General features: G+C 41.2%; 1 protein-coding gene across 1 annotated transcript in view; it reads right to left on the bottom strand.

Moving 5' to 3' along the window:
* The window catches only part of rbm20 (RNA binding motif protein 20), a 33,857-nt gene extending 23,315 nt beyond the window's left edge, over positions 1-10,542 (bottom strand). Inside the window, exons 1-3 of the mRNA XM_084929922.1 lie at positions 10,234-10,542; positions 7,795-10,148; positions 7,418-7,561 (exon numbers count right to left, since the gene is read on the bottom strand). Of these exons, the coding sequence (XP_084786048.1) occupies positions 7,418-7,561; positions 7,795-10,148; positions 10,234-10,542 (2,807 nt within the window). The remainder of the gene's footprint in view (positions 1-7,417; positions 7,562-7,794; positions 10,149-10,233) is intronic.
* Positions 10,543-17,127: the final 6,585 nt, after the last annotated feature.

Raw genomic sequence — 17,127 nt, 5'->3', positions numbered from 1 at the left:
TCTAAGTTCTAAGACAGCATCATAGTCAAAAACTTAAGCGTTGATCTGGTCTGTCTACAAAGCCTCATCGGAGGAAGTAACAAATTAGAGGAAGGGCTCAGGTCCAGTTTGGTTCAAGAATAGTCATCTGCTGAGTCCAGTAAAACATCCAGCAAAATGCAACATTGTCCAAAACAGTTGCATCTTCACGATTAGCTATAAATCCTGCTTCCGTGCAGCTGACAACACTTGCTGCTATACACCCAACGAGCCAAAACTGACAAGCAAACCTTGACGTATTGGAAGAAATGCACAAACCTTGAAAAGTTAGGCAGTGAAGGTCCGAGTTACACCTCTGACGCTAAACTCTGCACTGCTTCTTCATAGTCTGACCTTTGCCCAGCAGCTGAGACTGCATCTTTGTCCACTAACATGTTGACTAATGCTAGCACATATACACTAACATAACATCACTGCTAGAGGTCTTTACCCCAGCGTGAGTGACGCTGCTTCCCTGTGTTAACGGGACAGGCAGAGGCAGAGACGCGTGTGATGAAAAGTCACAAGTGGTCGGCATGTGTGTGTGAGGACGGGGCAGACCAGCACATAGGAGGAGAAAGTATTTACAGAGAAGGCATTTGGGTAATGCAGTGCAATCCTGAATCTGTTGCCTCCACAATAGCAGCTGTAAAGTTTGGTGTGGAGTCAAGTGTCAGGTTCAAAGTCACAAAAAACAGTAAAAGCTGTCACAAGACTACCAACCAACTACCTCGTACGTGTTTCCCACCAGCAAAACCATAATCGGGAAGTTTTGCGACGCAAAACACGGATGTAAAAAACCAAAAAAAACCAAACAAAACATTTGATAAATCAAAAAAGATGCATATTCAAATACCTCCAATCTGAAGGGTATGCATATGGTGTGATTTTAACAATAAAAAACATTAGTTTCTTGAAATGTGGGGAAGGATCAAGGCATAATGTGCACATACGAAAAAATTTTTTGCCTAAAAAACACCTCATTGGAAAAGACTTGTCTAATTTCTGCTTTCTCCAAAAGATACCAGGTAAACAAGTGAAGTATGCGTGAAACTCACGGCAACCAGAAAAGCTGTTGTTGTAAGATTTATTAACACTGTGAAAAAATTGAATACATTTACATTTCTACAATAAAAGTTGTCTTTTTTATTTTATGATGTAAATAAAACAAAAAAATTTTTTTGTTGTTCATCACTACAGCTATAATATTGCAATTTCTTTTTATATTTATACAACTTAACTCTATTTATAAAAAATGATACACATTTAAGCACATTTATAAAATTATATATAAGTTTTCACTTTACAAATGTGCTGTCTGGGCATGTACAAAAAATAAAACTTTCACAACATTTGTCTTTTGATTTACTTTTGGGGGTTTTTTTGTTTTGTTTTTTTGTGTTGTTATGCATTCATGTAGTTAAAACCAGATCATTAGAATTGCATAATGCATTTTGTTCGCTTCCTTTTTCATAAGAAGTCACCACGGGTAGTCATGTACATTTGATTTGACAGATTTTCACATTAGATGCTTTTCCTGACTGAACCACAAAGAGATTTCTGTGTCCTCCCCTGATCGCTTGTCAGGCAAAACACATGTTTAAAACACGACACTATACTCCAGTCTACTGTAGATAAAATAAAATTTACAAAAAACATATACATTAAAATACATATATAATACATACATACATAATATATGTAAGCCTACTTTTTTCTATTGGGGTTTTCTGTAAAGTGCTGTCAGTACATTTTTACAGCTGCAAATAAAATCTTTACCTAAGCACACATGCATTCAACTCCCAAGGAGCCTTCAGTTTGAGAGATTTATAGTCACTCCATCTGTTAGCGTCACAACCAGATGGCAGGGAGAGAACAAGCTGCTTGTTTGACTGCCATACTTTATGACTATCAAGAAAAGAAAAAAAACTTTTATTTTTTTAATCGTAGCAAACGTATTATTATTATTGTTAAAATTCACCCCAAAAAAAGTTGCAGAATATCTTTCAAGTACTGTTTTCTAACACATTTAAATCAACTGCATTTTCTGACTGGATCCAGCAGACTAATGCAAAAACAAATTGTGTGTTAGTGAAGAAAGAAAGCAAACTGATAATTATACTAAACATAGATTTTATTTTGTCTCCTTTAGTTTTTGATTTAGCTTCAGAACGTTTTCTGTAAGTACTTGGAGCTGCAATGTCTTGCGATGCTGTTTTCTTACAGTGTGGCACAACTTAGAAAATCAGACTTTTTGCTTAAAAACTGTAGCTGGAAGTACACGGAAATGCCTGAAGTATCACACAAAAGGTTGTCACTGGTATTTATCTTATTCCTCTATTCACAGATGATTTTAATTCCATTAAAATGCAAAAGTAATGCTTATTCTGCATATTATCAAAACGTTAATTATGTTTTTTGTCACTTCTATTTTTTTGTTTTACTGATTAGAAATTTCTTTAGCAGTTTAGGATTAGATCCACATTAAATCATGTCTCTACTGCTTCACTGACTTGTATTAATTTCCTGATGACTGTACCAACCGACAGGGTTGTCATCTTTTTTGCCTAATTCCACTTACACACAATCTTTACCATAAAATGTAATAATTTACAACATTTTGACTAAAAAGGGACATCATTTTTGTCCATACACTGTTAGTAAAAAGACCTACAAGGTAGGTTCCTTACAAAACACTATTTCTGCTGTCCACTAGGTGGTGCCACATATCGACATAAGTAGCCCCAGGTGGTCTGATAAGGATTCATCATTTTGCCATATGAGGGCACTCTTTTCATTTTAATTAACAGGTCCTTACCAGGTTCCTAGAATATGACATACAGTGTTTACATTTGCAGGCAGTGATTTAGAAAGTGTGCCTCATAATGAAATGCCATGATGGTGGCATGGTAGCCTTGGAATAGGAAACAAAGGCTTTCCAGTCCCTTGCACAGATGTGACATGCAGACAGAATGTGGAGAGATGCGTATACGTGGATACTGCTGAATGCATGACTCAAGACACTAATCAAGAGGAGCACGTGTAACCTCTGCTCTTCCTAATAGGGCAAAAATCGTTACTGACACTTCAGAACCTTAATTTAACTTTTCAACAAATGAGACACATAGCTGCAGCCTATCAAGCAACGAAAGACGGTCACATGGTGAGATATGTGCTAGGAAGCGGGGTCAGCTTGCTTTCGTCCACATTTGGCACAGATGGTAGTTCCTGATTTATAGGTTTCTAGCAACGGGTGAGGTATCTCAGCCACGGAGACATAGGGTCTGGCCCATCACAACCCCCGTAAAGCTGACACATCCACTCAAGGGCATCGCTTTGATCCATACCATGTTTCTCTGGTGATGCTTGTAAAATGGTAAGATTTATGCAGGGGATCAGTCACAGGGTTTTATGAAGTCATATTAAAATGTAAACTAAAGTTTGTGGGGCAACTTCAATCGCATGCACCCCGCCCAGGCTAATCAGCAACAAACAAACCTTTAAATCAATGACTTACACCAAAAGTGAACAGGAGATATGCAACTACACGTTAAGAGAGTTAGTTCTCACATGCGCACGGTAGCTGAAGGTGATCTTGTTTCAAGCATAGGCTGGTAGGATACTGGAGTCGTGGAGAAACATGCAGGTCAAAAGTCTTACTTGACAGCTGTCTCCCAACTGTGGACTTTTAAGAGCCCTCCAAAAAATATGTTTCCTAGCAGGAAATCCGCAATTAGTTGTCAAAGCCCCCATGGCATGGTGCCCACTTAAGGACTTTAAAGGGACACCTGCTTAAAGCGAATGCAAAAATTTTTTTACTAGCCAACTGATGACAAAAAATGTGCTCACTATTCACTAAATTTACAAAAAAAACCTATGACAAGTAACCCATGAATTGTAATGCCAAACTTTTATCGACACTTGTCCATTTTTTCTAGTCTATCGGATGTTCTGTGGTTAGTTTTGATTCAGCAGTGCTGACAAGAGCTAAGAAAAGCCCTTCGGTTACCTGGGATCTGCTGACACTGAGTGTCAAACTGGGTGCTGAGTGCTGAGGGCCAGGTGAGTCAGCTTGCTTGGACTTTGGGCAGAGTGACATCAGCGATCCAGCTGGCTGTCAGAGCTGCTGCTGGCGAAAAGAAGGAAGGCAACCTCATAGGGAAAGTCTAAACTTCATAAACTAGCATCAGTTAGACAAAAAATGATCCATTTCCCTTAATTAAAATAAAGATATATACTATGTAAGAAATACCGTCAGCCCCAATAGTATTTTTTTTTCTTCTTGGCGAGTTAATCCTGTCTAAACTGGATTAGTAAAATATTTGTAATGTGGGAATTCAAGCACAGGAACTGTCACAAGACTCAGAGGTGAAGTAATATGAGGAATGGGGGTGTGTGTTGGCTTTGACAGCTGAGCTTTACCAGCCATTTTTTCTGCTGCTCTGAAATAGTTATTTATAGCTGCTGTCTGGGTGTAGACAGTAAATTTACTTTTCACTGGAAGCTGCTGTGCCGAACCACATTCATGTTTCTTTGTGAAGTTCCCAGTGTAAACATAAAAATAAAGTTTAACATGTCCACAGGCTTACTGATTACTTCTGTTGATGTGTAACTGCGGGGTACAGTAAGGAACACGTAAGTTTAGTCTTTCCTGACTGTGGTCAGCAACATCAGAGCTATATTGGTGCGCAACGTGATGTAGCGATGATTCCTACAACCCCTCCTTCATTCCTTCTCTCTTTCCTTCCTTTCACCCTCTCTCCACGGTCTTACCTCACTCCCACTCTCCTCCATCTCCTTCCAAAGCAAGCATTGCATTTTGCCATCTGTCACTTCTGCCAGCCTCACAAATATCAATCGCACCCAGCTGTGTCATCCCAGTCTCTGACCTCTCAGCCAATGTCAGTGCAGCTCCTTTCTCACCTCCCATCATCTTTTAAAATTACTCCATCTACCCTTGAGTAGCACTAATGCAAGCCACAGTGTTTCCTGACCTACATTATAAAATTGCATCTTTTCAAACTAAGCTGAAATGCACCATTAATGATTCAATAAATTCCTTTAGAGCCGATAAATAGTCCAACCAGCAATGTAATTCAGTAAAACCACTGCAAACCAAGTGAAGCATGCACAGGATTCCCTGCAGGAAGGTGACTGCACAAAACTGGACAAAGATAAAATAAAATGGGTGGGAGAGCTACGAGTATTGATCGTATTGCAATATGCAAAATCTCTGTCTGTCTGCGACAGTCCTCATACACAATCAGGAGTTCAGCAACTAAACTTGGTACAAAGGATGAGCTACAATCCCTGAAGATTCGTATCTGTATCAGAAACTGTTGCAACTGCCTAGCAACAGACTAAAGAAACCTGTTTTAGCACTCATGCACCAATAACACATTATAAAAGCTTCGTATCATTTTTACTTGGTAGCAACAACATCTATAATTGACATCTATAAACGTGGAATTAAACGTACTATAAAATGAAGTGTTGCCTGACAAGAACATAGCAATTGGCTAAAATGAATGCTTTTAAAGCACCCACTACTTTAAGATCACTACATTAGCATCTCATTTATGTCCAATTTGAATGATAAATGCCTACAAACTACCAACAAACAGCCCAAATTTTAAGCAATTAAACATCTACTACCACTTTTACTTCTCACAGTGTGATTAAATATATCATTTTTCCAACAGTATGGGCATTTACTAGTATTTTAAATACAAGGTAATTCAATAGCTTCACTTGGGAGTGGGTTGGGAGTCGAATTCAACAAAAGACATTGAAAGTGATTGCACACATAGACTTTTTTTCTTGTTTTCTCTCTTTCACTGGAAATATTGGTCTCATGCAAAAAGAGGGATAGTGGCACATGGCACAGCAATAAAAATGAGAGTTAAAGTGAAGACGACAGAAGGATAAAACAGCCAGTCATACTGTTTTACCCTAAAAGTAAAACAGCGGTGGACATAACACAAAGCTGACAGTGATAGAGAGGACGTTGCTGCCATATGGCTCAATATATCTCATCTCAGGAAACTGCTGGCATCTCAGGCTGCTCAAAGAACCATTAGTAGAAATGAGCCTAAACCGGGAAAGCAAGCGATTTTACCACCTTTTCCAACAGCTGCTCTGCAGAAAACCCTAAAACGACAAACGAACCAAAGGGGGAAGAAGAGACAGTCGTCCCAGTGTAAGTGAGAAATCCCCTTCAAAGCCAGTGGACAGAATGGGTTGGCTATGCCCTGGAGTAATGACCATCGAGGGATTTCTCTGCAGAGCTTAGTCATTGGAGTAATACATACTAATAAAACTCAAGTGATAAACTAAGACTACTCATCTTGTACTTTATCATTTTATAGCTACAAATACACAGCGCTGAGTCACGTCTTTCCTTTCAGTCGCATAAAATAAATCAAAGTCAAAGAAAAAAAAAAATCCATACAGCATCTGTGACAAGCTTCAGTGTGAAATTCTGAAAAAACTGCTATGCGCACACACACATATATTGAATAACAAAAAATTGTGTTTACAAACTGACACATTAGTCATGGAGCATAAAATTATAGTCATATTACAAAGACTGACTTAATATGTTCACAGATTTGCACAATATACAGTTGCATGTACAGAAAGTCGCATCTCTGTATTTTTGAATGCAAAACGATCTGATAGCATAAGGCTGATGATGGGCCTCGATCAGCAGCAGTTATTGAGGTAGTCTGTGTGTGGTTAGCACCATACGGTACGATAACTGCAATGCAAAAACAATCTGAGATGCCACAAGGCTACAAAAACTACTGTAAACTTAGTCTGGTAGAAACAACTCTGGGAGGACTAATGAAAAAAATTACTATGAAATGTCTACTGGGTTCGTGCAAACATTAGACAAGCTTGTTTTGCCACAATATACAATAACTTTCAGAAACTTCAAATTGAAATTTTAATGCTTTTCCTTGTTTTCTGTAATATTTCACATTACCAAAGTTTCAAATAATGCTCTTGGATTGGTACGATATCAAAGCCGGTCTCTTTAATATGGTTGTGTCCGGAATATAGTTCACAAATGTTACACACCGGCCTGGGGGGGGCTGGAGTGCAACACAAGAAAAATAATAAAAAGAAGTAAATCACACAGCCACAGCTTTACAATGACTAGTCGTTTTATTAACTTGACAGGTAGCGAGCGTCAGGGTGGGCATGGCCAAAACAACAAACAAAACACACTGGAAATGAATCAGAACTAACTTACCTATAGTGAATCAACCCCAAAAGAAAATACAAACCTCTAACCTGTCTCCCTACCCGAAACAGGAGAAAAAGGTTGTAAAAGAAACGGCTTCCCACCCCTACAGCTACCATGTCCAGATACGACTCTCTAAACTGTTTTTACTGCAGCCCAGCTCTGTCACACGCCACGAAGGGCCCCCAAACGCGCAGCTCACTGGAAACAGGAAGTAGCAACCGGCTGCCGGCCCAGTCAGGTCCCAATTTGTAGCTGGCCTCATTCCCTCTTCCACCAATGGTCAGCCTCCACCTGGAAACAGACATCACAGAGTACAAACAATGCCCCCGCATGGTGTGGCAAGTAACAGCACCACACGGCAACAATGACCTGGGTCATAACACCCCCCCATCTAAAATCAAGCATCTCCATCCTTTAAGAGATACTGAATCTAGGTCTCTACTCGGGATAGTGCATCGGCCACAATATTATCAGCCCCTTGGAGATGATGAATGTCAATGTTAAAATCCTGCAGCAACAAGGACCATCGCATGAGGCGCTGGTTGTTATTTCGCATGCGAGAAAGGAAGACCAGAGGATTGTGGTCAGTATAAACAACAGTTGGTGCGGGGCTGGAACTGACGTACACTTCAAAATGTTGGAGCGCCAAAAGTAACGCTAAAGTCTCCTTCTCGATTGTGCTATAATTCATCTGATGCTTATTGAACTTTCTCGAGAAGTAGCACACTGGGTGATCAATTCCCCGGTCATCCTCCTGCAAAAGTACAGCACCTGCACCATAAGCACTGGCATCCACCTCTAACTTGAACGCGCGAGTAAAATCAGGGGCACCTAACACTGGGGCACTGCATAACAGGGCTTTGGCTGAGTCAAATGCTTCCTGACAGTCAGAGTTCCACAAAAAGAGGTGTGACAGACTTGTCAACGCAGTCAAGGGAGTAACCACTGTGGCAAAACTTTTGCAGAACCCACGGTAGTAGCCACACATCCCCAGAAAACGGCGAAGTTGACGGCGTGTTGTTGGTACTGGGAAATCCAAAATGGCCTGGACTTTGGCCGTGAGAGGGCGTACCTGCCCCTGTCCCACCTGTTTCCCCAGATAGGTAACCACAGCTTTGCCGAACTCGCACTTGGCAAGATTCACTGTCAAACAGGCACCCTTCAACCGGGCAAAAACTTCCCGCAGCGTCTCCATGTGCTCTGGCCATGTCGGTGAGTACACTACAATATCATCTAAGTAAACCTCACAGCCATGGACACCCAATAGCACCGTATTCATCAGTCTTTGGAACGTGGCCGGAGCATTTCTTAACCCAAACGGCATCACCGTATATTGCAGGAAGTGGTCTGGTGTCACAAAAGCAGAGATCTCAGCCGCCCGTTGTGAAAGGGGCACCTGCCAATAACCTTTCAAAAGATCCAGCTTTGTGACAAATCTGGCTGAACCCACCCTATCTACGCAGTCATCCATACGTGGGAGCGGAAAAGAGTCTGGTTTAGTGACGCCATTTACTTTGCGGTAATCATTACAGAAGCGTGGAGTTTGGTCAGATTTAGGCACCAAAAGGGTAGGTGAACTCCAGGGGCTGAAGCTAGGGACCGCAAAACCATTCTTCAGCAAGTATTCCACCTCCTTTTTCATAACAGCCCGCTTTACTGGGTTGACCCGGTAGGCATGCTGCTTAATGGGCCTGTGGTCACCAACATCTATATCATGCTCAAGCATGGTGGTTTGAGTCGGTTTGTCACTGAAAAGCACAGTATGGCCACAGATCAGACTATGTATGTCCTGCTTGAGGGGCTCATCCAAGTAAAACAAATGAGCCTCAAGATCCTCCAGGATTTTAGAATTCTCTAAGCGTGCCCCAGAACTTGGTCCCTGGTGCTCATGCAACCCATCCACCTCAGGCTGGTAGGAGGGTGATCCCACCGTCACAACAGGGGAGCCCATGTCGGTATGACTCTTTTCACGGTCCACATATTTCTTTAACATGTTGATGTGACAGACCCGGGACTTTTTCCGCCTATCTGGGGTTTTAATCAGATAATCTGTGTCACTGATTTGGCGCTCAACCTCATAAGGACCACTAAAGCGAGCTTGAAGACATGAACCCACGACTGGTAGGAAAACCAAAACATGCTCACCAGGCAGAAAGGTACGCTTGAGGGTTTTCCTATCATACCTCTCCTTCATATTACTCTGGGCATTAGAAAGCGAGCTGCGTGCCAACTCACACGCAGCGTGCAGCCTCTCCCTAAACGAACTCACATAATCAAGTACATTGTGCGCGGGTCTCGGCTGGTCTGCAAGCCACCTCTCCTGGAGCAGACGTAAGGGTCCACGCATAGTGTGTCCAAAAACCAACTCTGCCGGGCTAAAACCCAGGGACTCTTGTGTGGCTTCTCGAATGGCAAACACCAACAATGGCAGGCCCACATCCCATTCTGAATCAGTTTCAACACAGTACTTCCGCAACATGGCCTTTAGAGTCTGGTGGAATCGCTCCAATGCCCCCTGAGTTTCTGGATGATAAGCACTAGACACCCGGTGCTTAACAGACAGTTCAGACATAACTTGAGCAAAAACCCTAGACAGGAAATTAGATCCCTGGTCGGTTTGAATGTATTTCGGTAACCCAAATGTAGAAAAAAACTGAACTAGTGCTTTCACAACGGCCTTTTCCCTGAGCGATCGCAGTGGAATAGCTTCTGGGAACCGTGTGGCCGCACACATTATGGTAAGTACATACTGGTAACCTGCCTTGGTCTTCGGCAAGGGCCCTACACAGTCCACTATGACGTGTTCGAAGGGCTCACCTATTGCAGGGATAGGATGTAAAGGGGCAAGAGGGATGACCTGATTGGGCTTGCCAGACACCTGACAAACATGACAGGACCGACAATAAAGAGCCACATCAGATTTAAGCCCTGGCCAAAAAAAACAGCGGAGCACTCTGTCATACCGACGTCCCCACCATAGGAATAGGAGGAGCTACAGAAGAAGAGGTTACAGGAGGAGTAGTGGAAAGAACAGGTAAAGAAGCTAGCGGCTCCACAGCAGCCTCGCCCGCCTCACTGGCAACCGGCACACCCGCCAACAGGCCCTGCTCACCCAAGGCCACAGCGATAAGCTGCCGCAATTCGTCCTTCTTCACCACCACCGGAGCACGCACATCAAAACGGCCGGCAATAAGCAGTAAATCCTCCTTCCTACACCTGTTCAACTGCTGCAAGGTAGGAGTCTTAGCGAACTTATCCAAATCAAACTCCATTTGCGGCCAACAACACAAACCAGCCACCAAACAAAAGGCACACAAAGCAAAAAACACCACACGCCTACACGAACCCCACCAAACACAAACGATCCCGGACGAGCCCCCAATTATGTTACACACCGGCCTGGGGGGGGGGGGGGGGCTGGAGTGCAACACAAGAAAAATAATAAAAAGAAGTAAATCACACAGCCACAGCTTTACAATGACTAGTCGTTTTATTAACTTGACAGGTAGCGAGCGTCAGGGTGGGCATGGCCAAAACAACAAACAAAACACACTGGAAATGAATCAGAACTAACTTACCTATAGTGAATCAACCCCAAAAGAAAATACAAACCTCTAACCTGTCTCCCTACCCGAAACAGGAGAAAAAGGTTGTAAAAGAAACGGCTTCCCACCCCTACAGCTACCATGTCCAGATACGACTCTCTAAACTGTTTTTACTGCAGCCCAGCTCTGTCACACGCCACGAAGGGCCCCCAAACGCGCAGCTCACTGGAAACAGGAAGTAGCAACCGGCTGCCGGCCCAGTCAGGTCCCAATTTGTAGCTGGCCTCATTCCCTCTTCCACCAATGGTCAGCCTCCACCTGGAAACAGACATCACAGAGTACAAACAATGCCCCCGCATGGTGTGGCAAGTAACAGCACCACACGGCAACAATGACCTGGGTCATAACACAAAACATTTTTGTTTACGAATGGCAGTCAATCTGAAAACCGAAAGAAGGCGTCCTTAAAGCAAGAGTAGCTGAAACCGCTCGGCTCAGACACATGATGACGTAAGAGGCTCCACCAACCTGCAGTTCCATTCCAGGGATAAATATGTGATAAATACAAAAATAAGCAAATAAGCACAGCAGGTCAATTTTAAATAAATGTACCATATGCTGTTAAGCCCTGCTAGGAGCTTTCGCTCTGTGTGTTTTCAACTTAAAAAAAAATGTTACCATCATTTCTCTTGAATCTTTTCAAGAGAACCCTCATAGAAATATACATGAAATACCTGCTCCTCCATACCTGCTTCATACCCTGGTGGACGGGGCTATGGCTCCCCACACTCCCTAGCAGATCGTTACATGGAGAAACCTTTGGAATACAAGCATGCTGATCCACACAGGTATGCACACAGGTGTACACACGGGTGTTCACAGACGCGGACTACACCTTTCTTGGCTGCTGCCTCAAAGCACATTGTGCGCTGTCTATCTTGCGTGCTGCACAATATCGTTTATTATTTAGTATCTACTGTTATCTACTGCTAGCTAGTTTATTGTGATGGTGCTGTTTTTATTATGTTGCTCTTTGTTGTTTTCTTTCTCTTCTGTTTTTTTTCTCCATACAGGTGATCCAGGCGTTTTGTTTGTTTGTTTGTTTGTTTTTTCCTTTCTTCCCCCCCTTCTCACCGTCTTTTCTCCCCTTTGGTTTTCTTTCTCTCCCTCTCTTTCTTTCATTCTTTCTCCCTGTCCTATCCCCCAGTCACGTCTGTCCCGTTTGTAGCAACCAAAAATAAAATAAATACATAATTATAATAAAGGTCAATCAAATGGACCAATATGGCAAGGCCATGATGATCCACTTGGTAAAATAAATCCGCTTGGCATCTTTCTTGGCCTTAAGACAACAATTCTGATGGCTAAAGATCCAAACGGGACACAAAAAAAAAAAAAAAAAAAAAAAAAAAGAAATATACATGAAAAAGCATGCCTGCATTGCAGCACTGCAGTTAGAAATTATGTGTAACATACACACACAAAGATACATATAAACCAGAGAGGTTTTTACTGAGAACACAACGCCTGAGCGGTCTGAGGGAGTTTTGTCCTCAGTTTACTGCCTGCGAAGGGGAACAGGCAAATCCACACACAACAGGGAGTCAGGAAGGTTACTGCCCTGCTATCTTCACACTGATGAGTCACTGACAGCTGTGTCTGAGCTGTTCCAGACCCACACACAAAAACACCAGAGTAACTTTATTTTTTTTCCTCGTGCACTGCACTGACAGTCCGTGTTTCTCAGACAAATGAAAAACAGAGAGAACAAATTAAAAGGAGAAGTGCCATTATTATGTCAACCCACCACCTCTCCCACCTCCCTGTGGTGCAATTGATTAACTGGGAAGTTAATTGACAGGAAGCTCTTTGGCATGGATGCTGACCTTGTGGTGACAAGCAAAAATCTTCCAGGTCACCTCCCCCTTATGACACTGGATATTTTAGGCTGCCCATTAGCATGCTTGATTTCTATTACCTTCCTCAAACTCCTGCTTGCTATGTATCTACACCCCCATCTCACTATTTCTTCCTGTTTGGGGCTGTTCTGTGCTTTAGCCACTGTTTACCTCCCATCACCACCACCGCCACCTCCCTCCCCCATCCCAGACATCCACACAGACATCTCTTTATCATCCCTGTCTGTCAGTCGATGATAGGGGATGGAGAGCGGACGATAGCAGACGCCAGAAATAGCAGCCTGACGTATGATTGTTTCTGCCTTGGACACAGCACTGTGGAGTAATTGTTGGACATTGTAAACACCTGAAAGCGAAGTTGCCATTACACAAAAAGGAGTTAGCAAATTTTCTAGGAAGAGCCACAAACTTTGTCTGTATTAAAACTGTGAATGTGGTTAATTATTTTTGATTTTAAAGCAAATAAGATAAAGAAATGAAAAACGCAAGCTGCAATTCTACCTCACCATCACCACTCGATCATACCCTGTCTTCTCTAACGCCCACAATGACAGCCATCGGTCTTACACAGAGTTGAGTGGACTGGAATAAGACTCCATCTTACACCACCCTCAAACAAAGTTTCAAACCAAGAGCAAAGCTAAAGAAATGAAAACATACAAAAACATTATGCCAACCTTTCAAATGAGGGTAAAGAAGAGGTGTGATCAAAGATCTATGCTGTAATTAAACCTAGTGTGGGTGAGTCAGTCTACATACACACAAATGTGCTTCTAAAAAGGTGATAAGATGATGGCAGAAAAAGAATGTGTACAAAGAGTTACATAGCAGTGATGAGTCAAGTGTAATGACAAAATGAAGATGATCTTTTTGTTTTCAGCTACTCATTTGTCATTAACCTACATATTATAACGATAGATGAACTACAAAGTAGCATCTTATTAAAGCTAAAGAGCTCAAAGCCTTTTAATAATGCAACCCACACGATAAAAAAAGAAAAAAAAAGAAAAGTTAGATGTTACATCAACACAATGACGATGACCTGACCTAGTTTGCCAAGTTGAATATTAAAAAAAAAAGACTGTTTTAGTGTTATGTAAGGTCTGTGCGGATAGACAGGGCAGTGACTCATTCCAGAACCCAAAACCTCTCCATGACTCAACACTACACCAAAAATACTGTGAGTCCTGAATGCCTGCTGTTCCACACTTTGGGACAATCAGTAGGACTTAACTTGAAGAGAAGGCTGAGGTTTTATAATTGATCAAACTCTTACAATTAAGAGAGAATTATAAAGTAGAGGTAAAACCTCAATACCAAAAAAAGATTCTGTTGAAAATACAAAAAAGCAAAATTAATGACAGGCAAATAATTTAAACTACAGCCCTTGAAAATCTGAGCTAAATTCTCACTTTTATGCACATTTTTATATCATTTGAGAAAGCATGCAAATACTGGTGGATAAACCATGACAGAAATATTAAAAAATGAATAAAAAATGAATTAAAAATGTTGGTAATTACCAAAAATGTGGAGCAGCTGTGCCATAATCCTCGCATTGAGTGGTATGGATGGTATACTCTATATCTGTCTGAACACAGTGCAAAAACATGTACGATGAGGAAATTTATCCTAATATTGAATTTGATGCCAGGAGCATATTTTCAATAGTTGGAAAAGGAGCCATTTATCCTGGTGAAAGATTAAGCCTTGTTCAAACACACTGTATGCATTTTGAACCTGAGGAGCACAGCTGCAGTAGTTTTCAACATGTTTTCCCTTTCTCGGGTGACTGATTAAGGATCTGCTCCACAGTTTGGGCCTCATGTATTTTTTGTAACATAACGCGCTGATGCATGTCAGAAATGAACTGCAGGCCAGATTAGCATTCTGATTTACTGACTTCACAGCTAAGCTTTTGTAATTTCTGCAGAATATGACAGTACTACCTTGCTTAAATAAGCAAAGTCTTCCCCTAAAAAGAGGTCATCTGGATGGTGGTCATTCATGCTTCTGCATCACATTGTTAAAGCTTATCATATAATGCTTCTGAACTGGCATTCTCCTCCTCAGAAATTTATATACACAGATTTTAAAGTTTATGTGATGATATATAGTCCTGCAGTATAAAATGTATGTGGTAACATAAAAGAAATACCCTTGCTTACTACCCCACTTGGATGCTCTTAAGCAAGGCACTTATTCTTAGCAGTTAGCAGATGCATTGTGCATTTACAACAAACATGAAGGTACCTTGTCTTGTGGTGTGATTACATGCAAACACCTCATACACAATTACAAACTGAGGACAAGTATGGTGCCTGGAGTAATATGGGCAAAATTGCAGGAAGTTATGGTAACTTCTGAAAATATGTTACTGCAACTTGGTAAATGGCCTGTATTTGTATAACGCTTTACTTAGTCCCTAAGGACCCCAAAGCGCTTTACACTACATTCAGTCATCCACACATTCACACACTGGTGATGGCAAGCTACATTGTAGCCACAGCTGCCCTGGGGGGCACTGACAGAGGAGAGGCTGCCGGACACTGGCGCTACCAGGCCCTCTGACCACCCCCAGTAGGTAACGGGTAAAGTGCCTTGCACAAGGACACAACGACCGAGACTGTCGGAGCCGGGGCTCGAACCGGCAACCTTCCAATTACAAGACAAACTGCCAATTCTTGAGCCACGATCGCCCCACTTGGTTCTAGCTTCAAGTGGTACTCCTCGTTGGCTTTTAGGGGTGATTATTTATGGTTTCAAAAACTTCAAGTCATGCAGCTGTACTCATGTGAATAAACTAAGGCAAAACTTCTCTTCACATTTGGTGTGAACACATCATTACTTGTACTGTCCCTTTCAGCAGTGCCATAATTTCCACTTCACTTCAAGACAAAAACTTTTCAAAGCTTGGTGTAAGGGCCTGAAAGACTTCAGCATTTCTTGGTAGCATAAATAATGTTATTTCCGATGTTCTTTTAGAGAGTGTAGAAACAATTTTTCGGATTTTCTCAATTTTGTCCAAAAGCTTGGATGGTTTTATATTTAGGATAATAGTATACATATACTTCTTCTTTGAGTTTTTAAATTGTATAAAATGTTTAAGTAATATTTATTTACTGGTCTGGTGCTGAGAGTCTGGCAAAGTGCCGTGCTTCTGATGCTTACATGAAAGATAACACAAAGGGGGCTAGATGACAGATAAAGTGGTTCTCACTAGTACTAATGTGGTCTCATGGGAAACACTCCCATTCCAATATGTAGACAAATTACCAAGTGACTTAAGTGGGGTTATTTTAATGCGTAAATGTAGCTCAGGCATCTTGATTTATTGTTGAAATTTCACTATTTAAAGTTAAGGGAGGCAAAAAGTGACTTTAATCTCCAGGAAAATAAAAAATAATTGAAAAAAGCATAAATTAGATTGCTGATGTTGTCAAGTTAACCCATTAAACATGTGTAGTCTTTAATTTTAAGATGAAAGACAATAATTAATAAAGTTGTGAGGAGCTTAAATATTAAAAGTGGTCACAGAAACTTTATAGTCTTTAATGGCCTCATAAAGTCACAAAAAGACTTTTTTTGTAGAACTCCACTGCTCAATATTTATACATATAAGTACTGAGTATATGTAATACTAAGTACTCCAGAACTACTCCAAACTAGCTGGGATGTTGGTTTAATGTAAAGGTTTACGTGTTAAAAGTGATCTGATTACAACTATAGGATTAAGGACACTTTTCTTTAGTTAGTTATTTTTTTTATTAAATCATTCATAGACGTCGTTAACAGAAAATAAATGAATGTTTACTGAACATTATGTCATAATGAAATAAAAGATCTACCCTTTAAATTAAATTGTGACAATATTATAGATAATCTAATAGTACTACATAATATTTATGTAATGATGTTACTAAACAGATAATAATAAACGGATAACGTGTGCTTACTCATCACATTCACAGAAACATTGGAGGCCTGTTTGTCGTTGGCTGCAGTTCAGCCACACACAAACTCAAACAGTAAGCCATTCTGTGATGGAGAGTTTATCAAACACTGTTTAATTATTTAAATTTGAATATGGCTTTTGTCCAAATGAGTTCAGGGCTCCATTTTACAACTACGCCACTAAACTTCATTATTCTCCCAAACGGGTTATAAGCAAAGTCCTGTGTTTATTGTAAGACTGCCTTCTGACATCTTTCATTTGCCTCCATTTCCACACAAGAGCATTCATCGTTTTTCTTGACACAGCAACCTGTTCTCAACATATATACTCTATCAGCTGTTCTGTTCACCTGCTATGCCAAACTCCAGAGTGGATATCAGGCATTTCCCCATTAACATTTGTGCAGACTGTATCTACAATTACAATTGCTGAGTTGTA

Source organism: Perissodus microlepis, chromosome 6 (genome assembly GCF_051167445.1).
Source record: "Perissodus microlepis isolate ML-2025 ecotype Zambia chromosome 6, ASM5116744v1, whole genome shotgun sequence".
Lineage (NCBI taxonomy): Eukaryota > Metazoa > Chordata > Actinopteri > Cichliformes > Cichlidae > Perissodus > Perissodus microlepis.
Note: the sequence above shows the minus strand (reverse complement) of the source record. Positions and strands in the feature narration are given on the sequence as shown.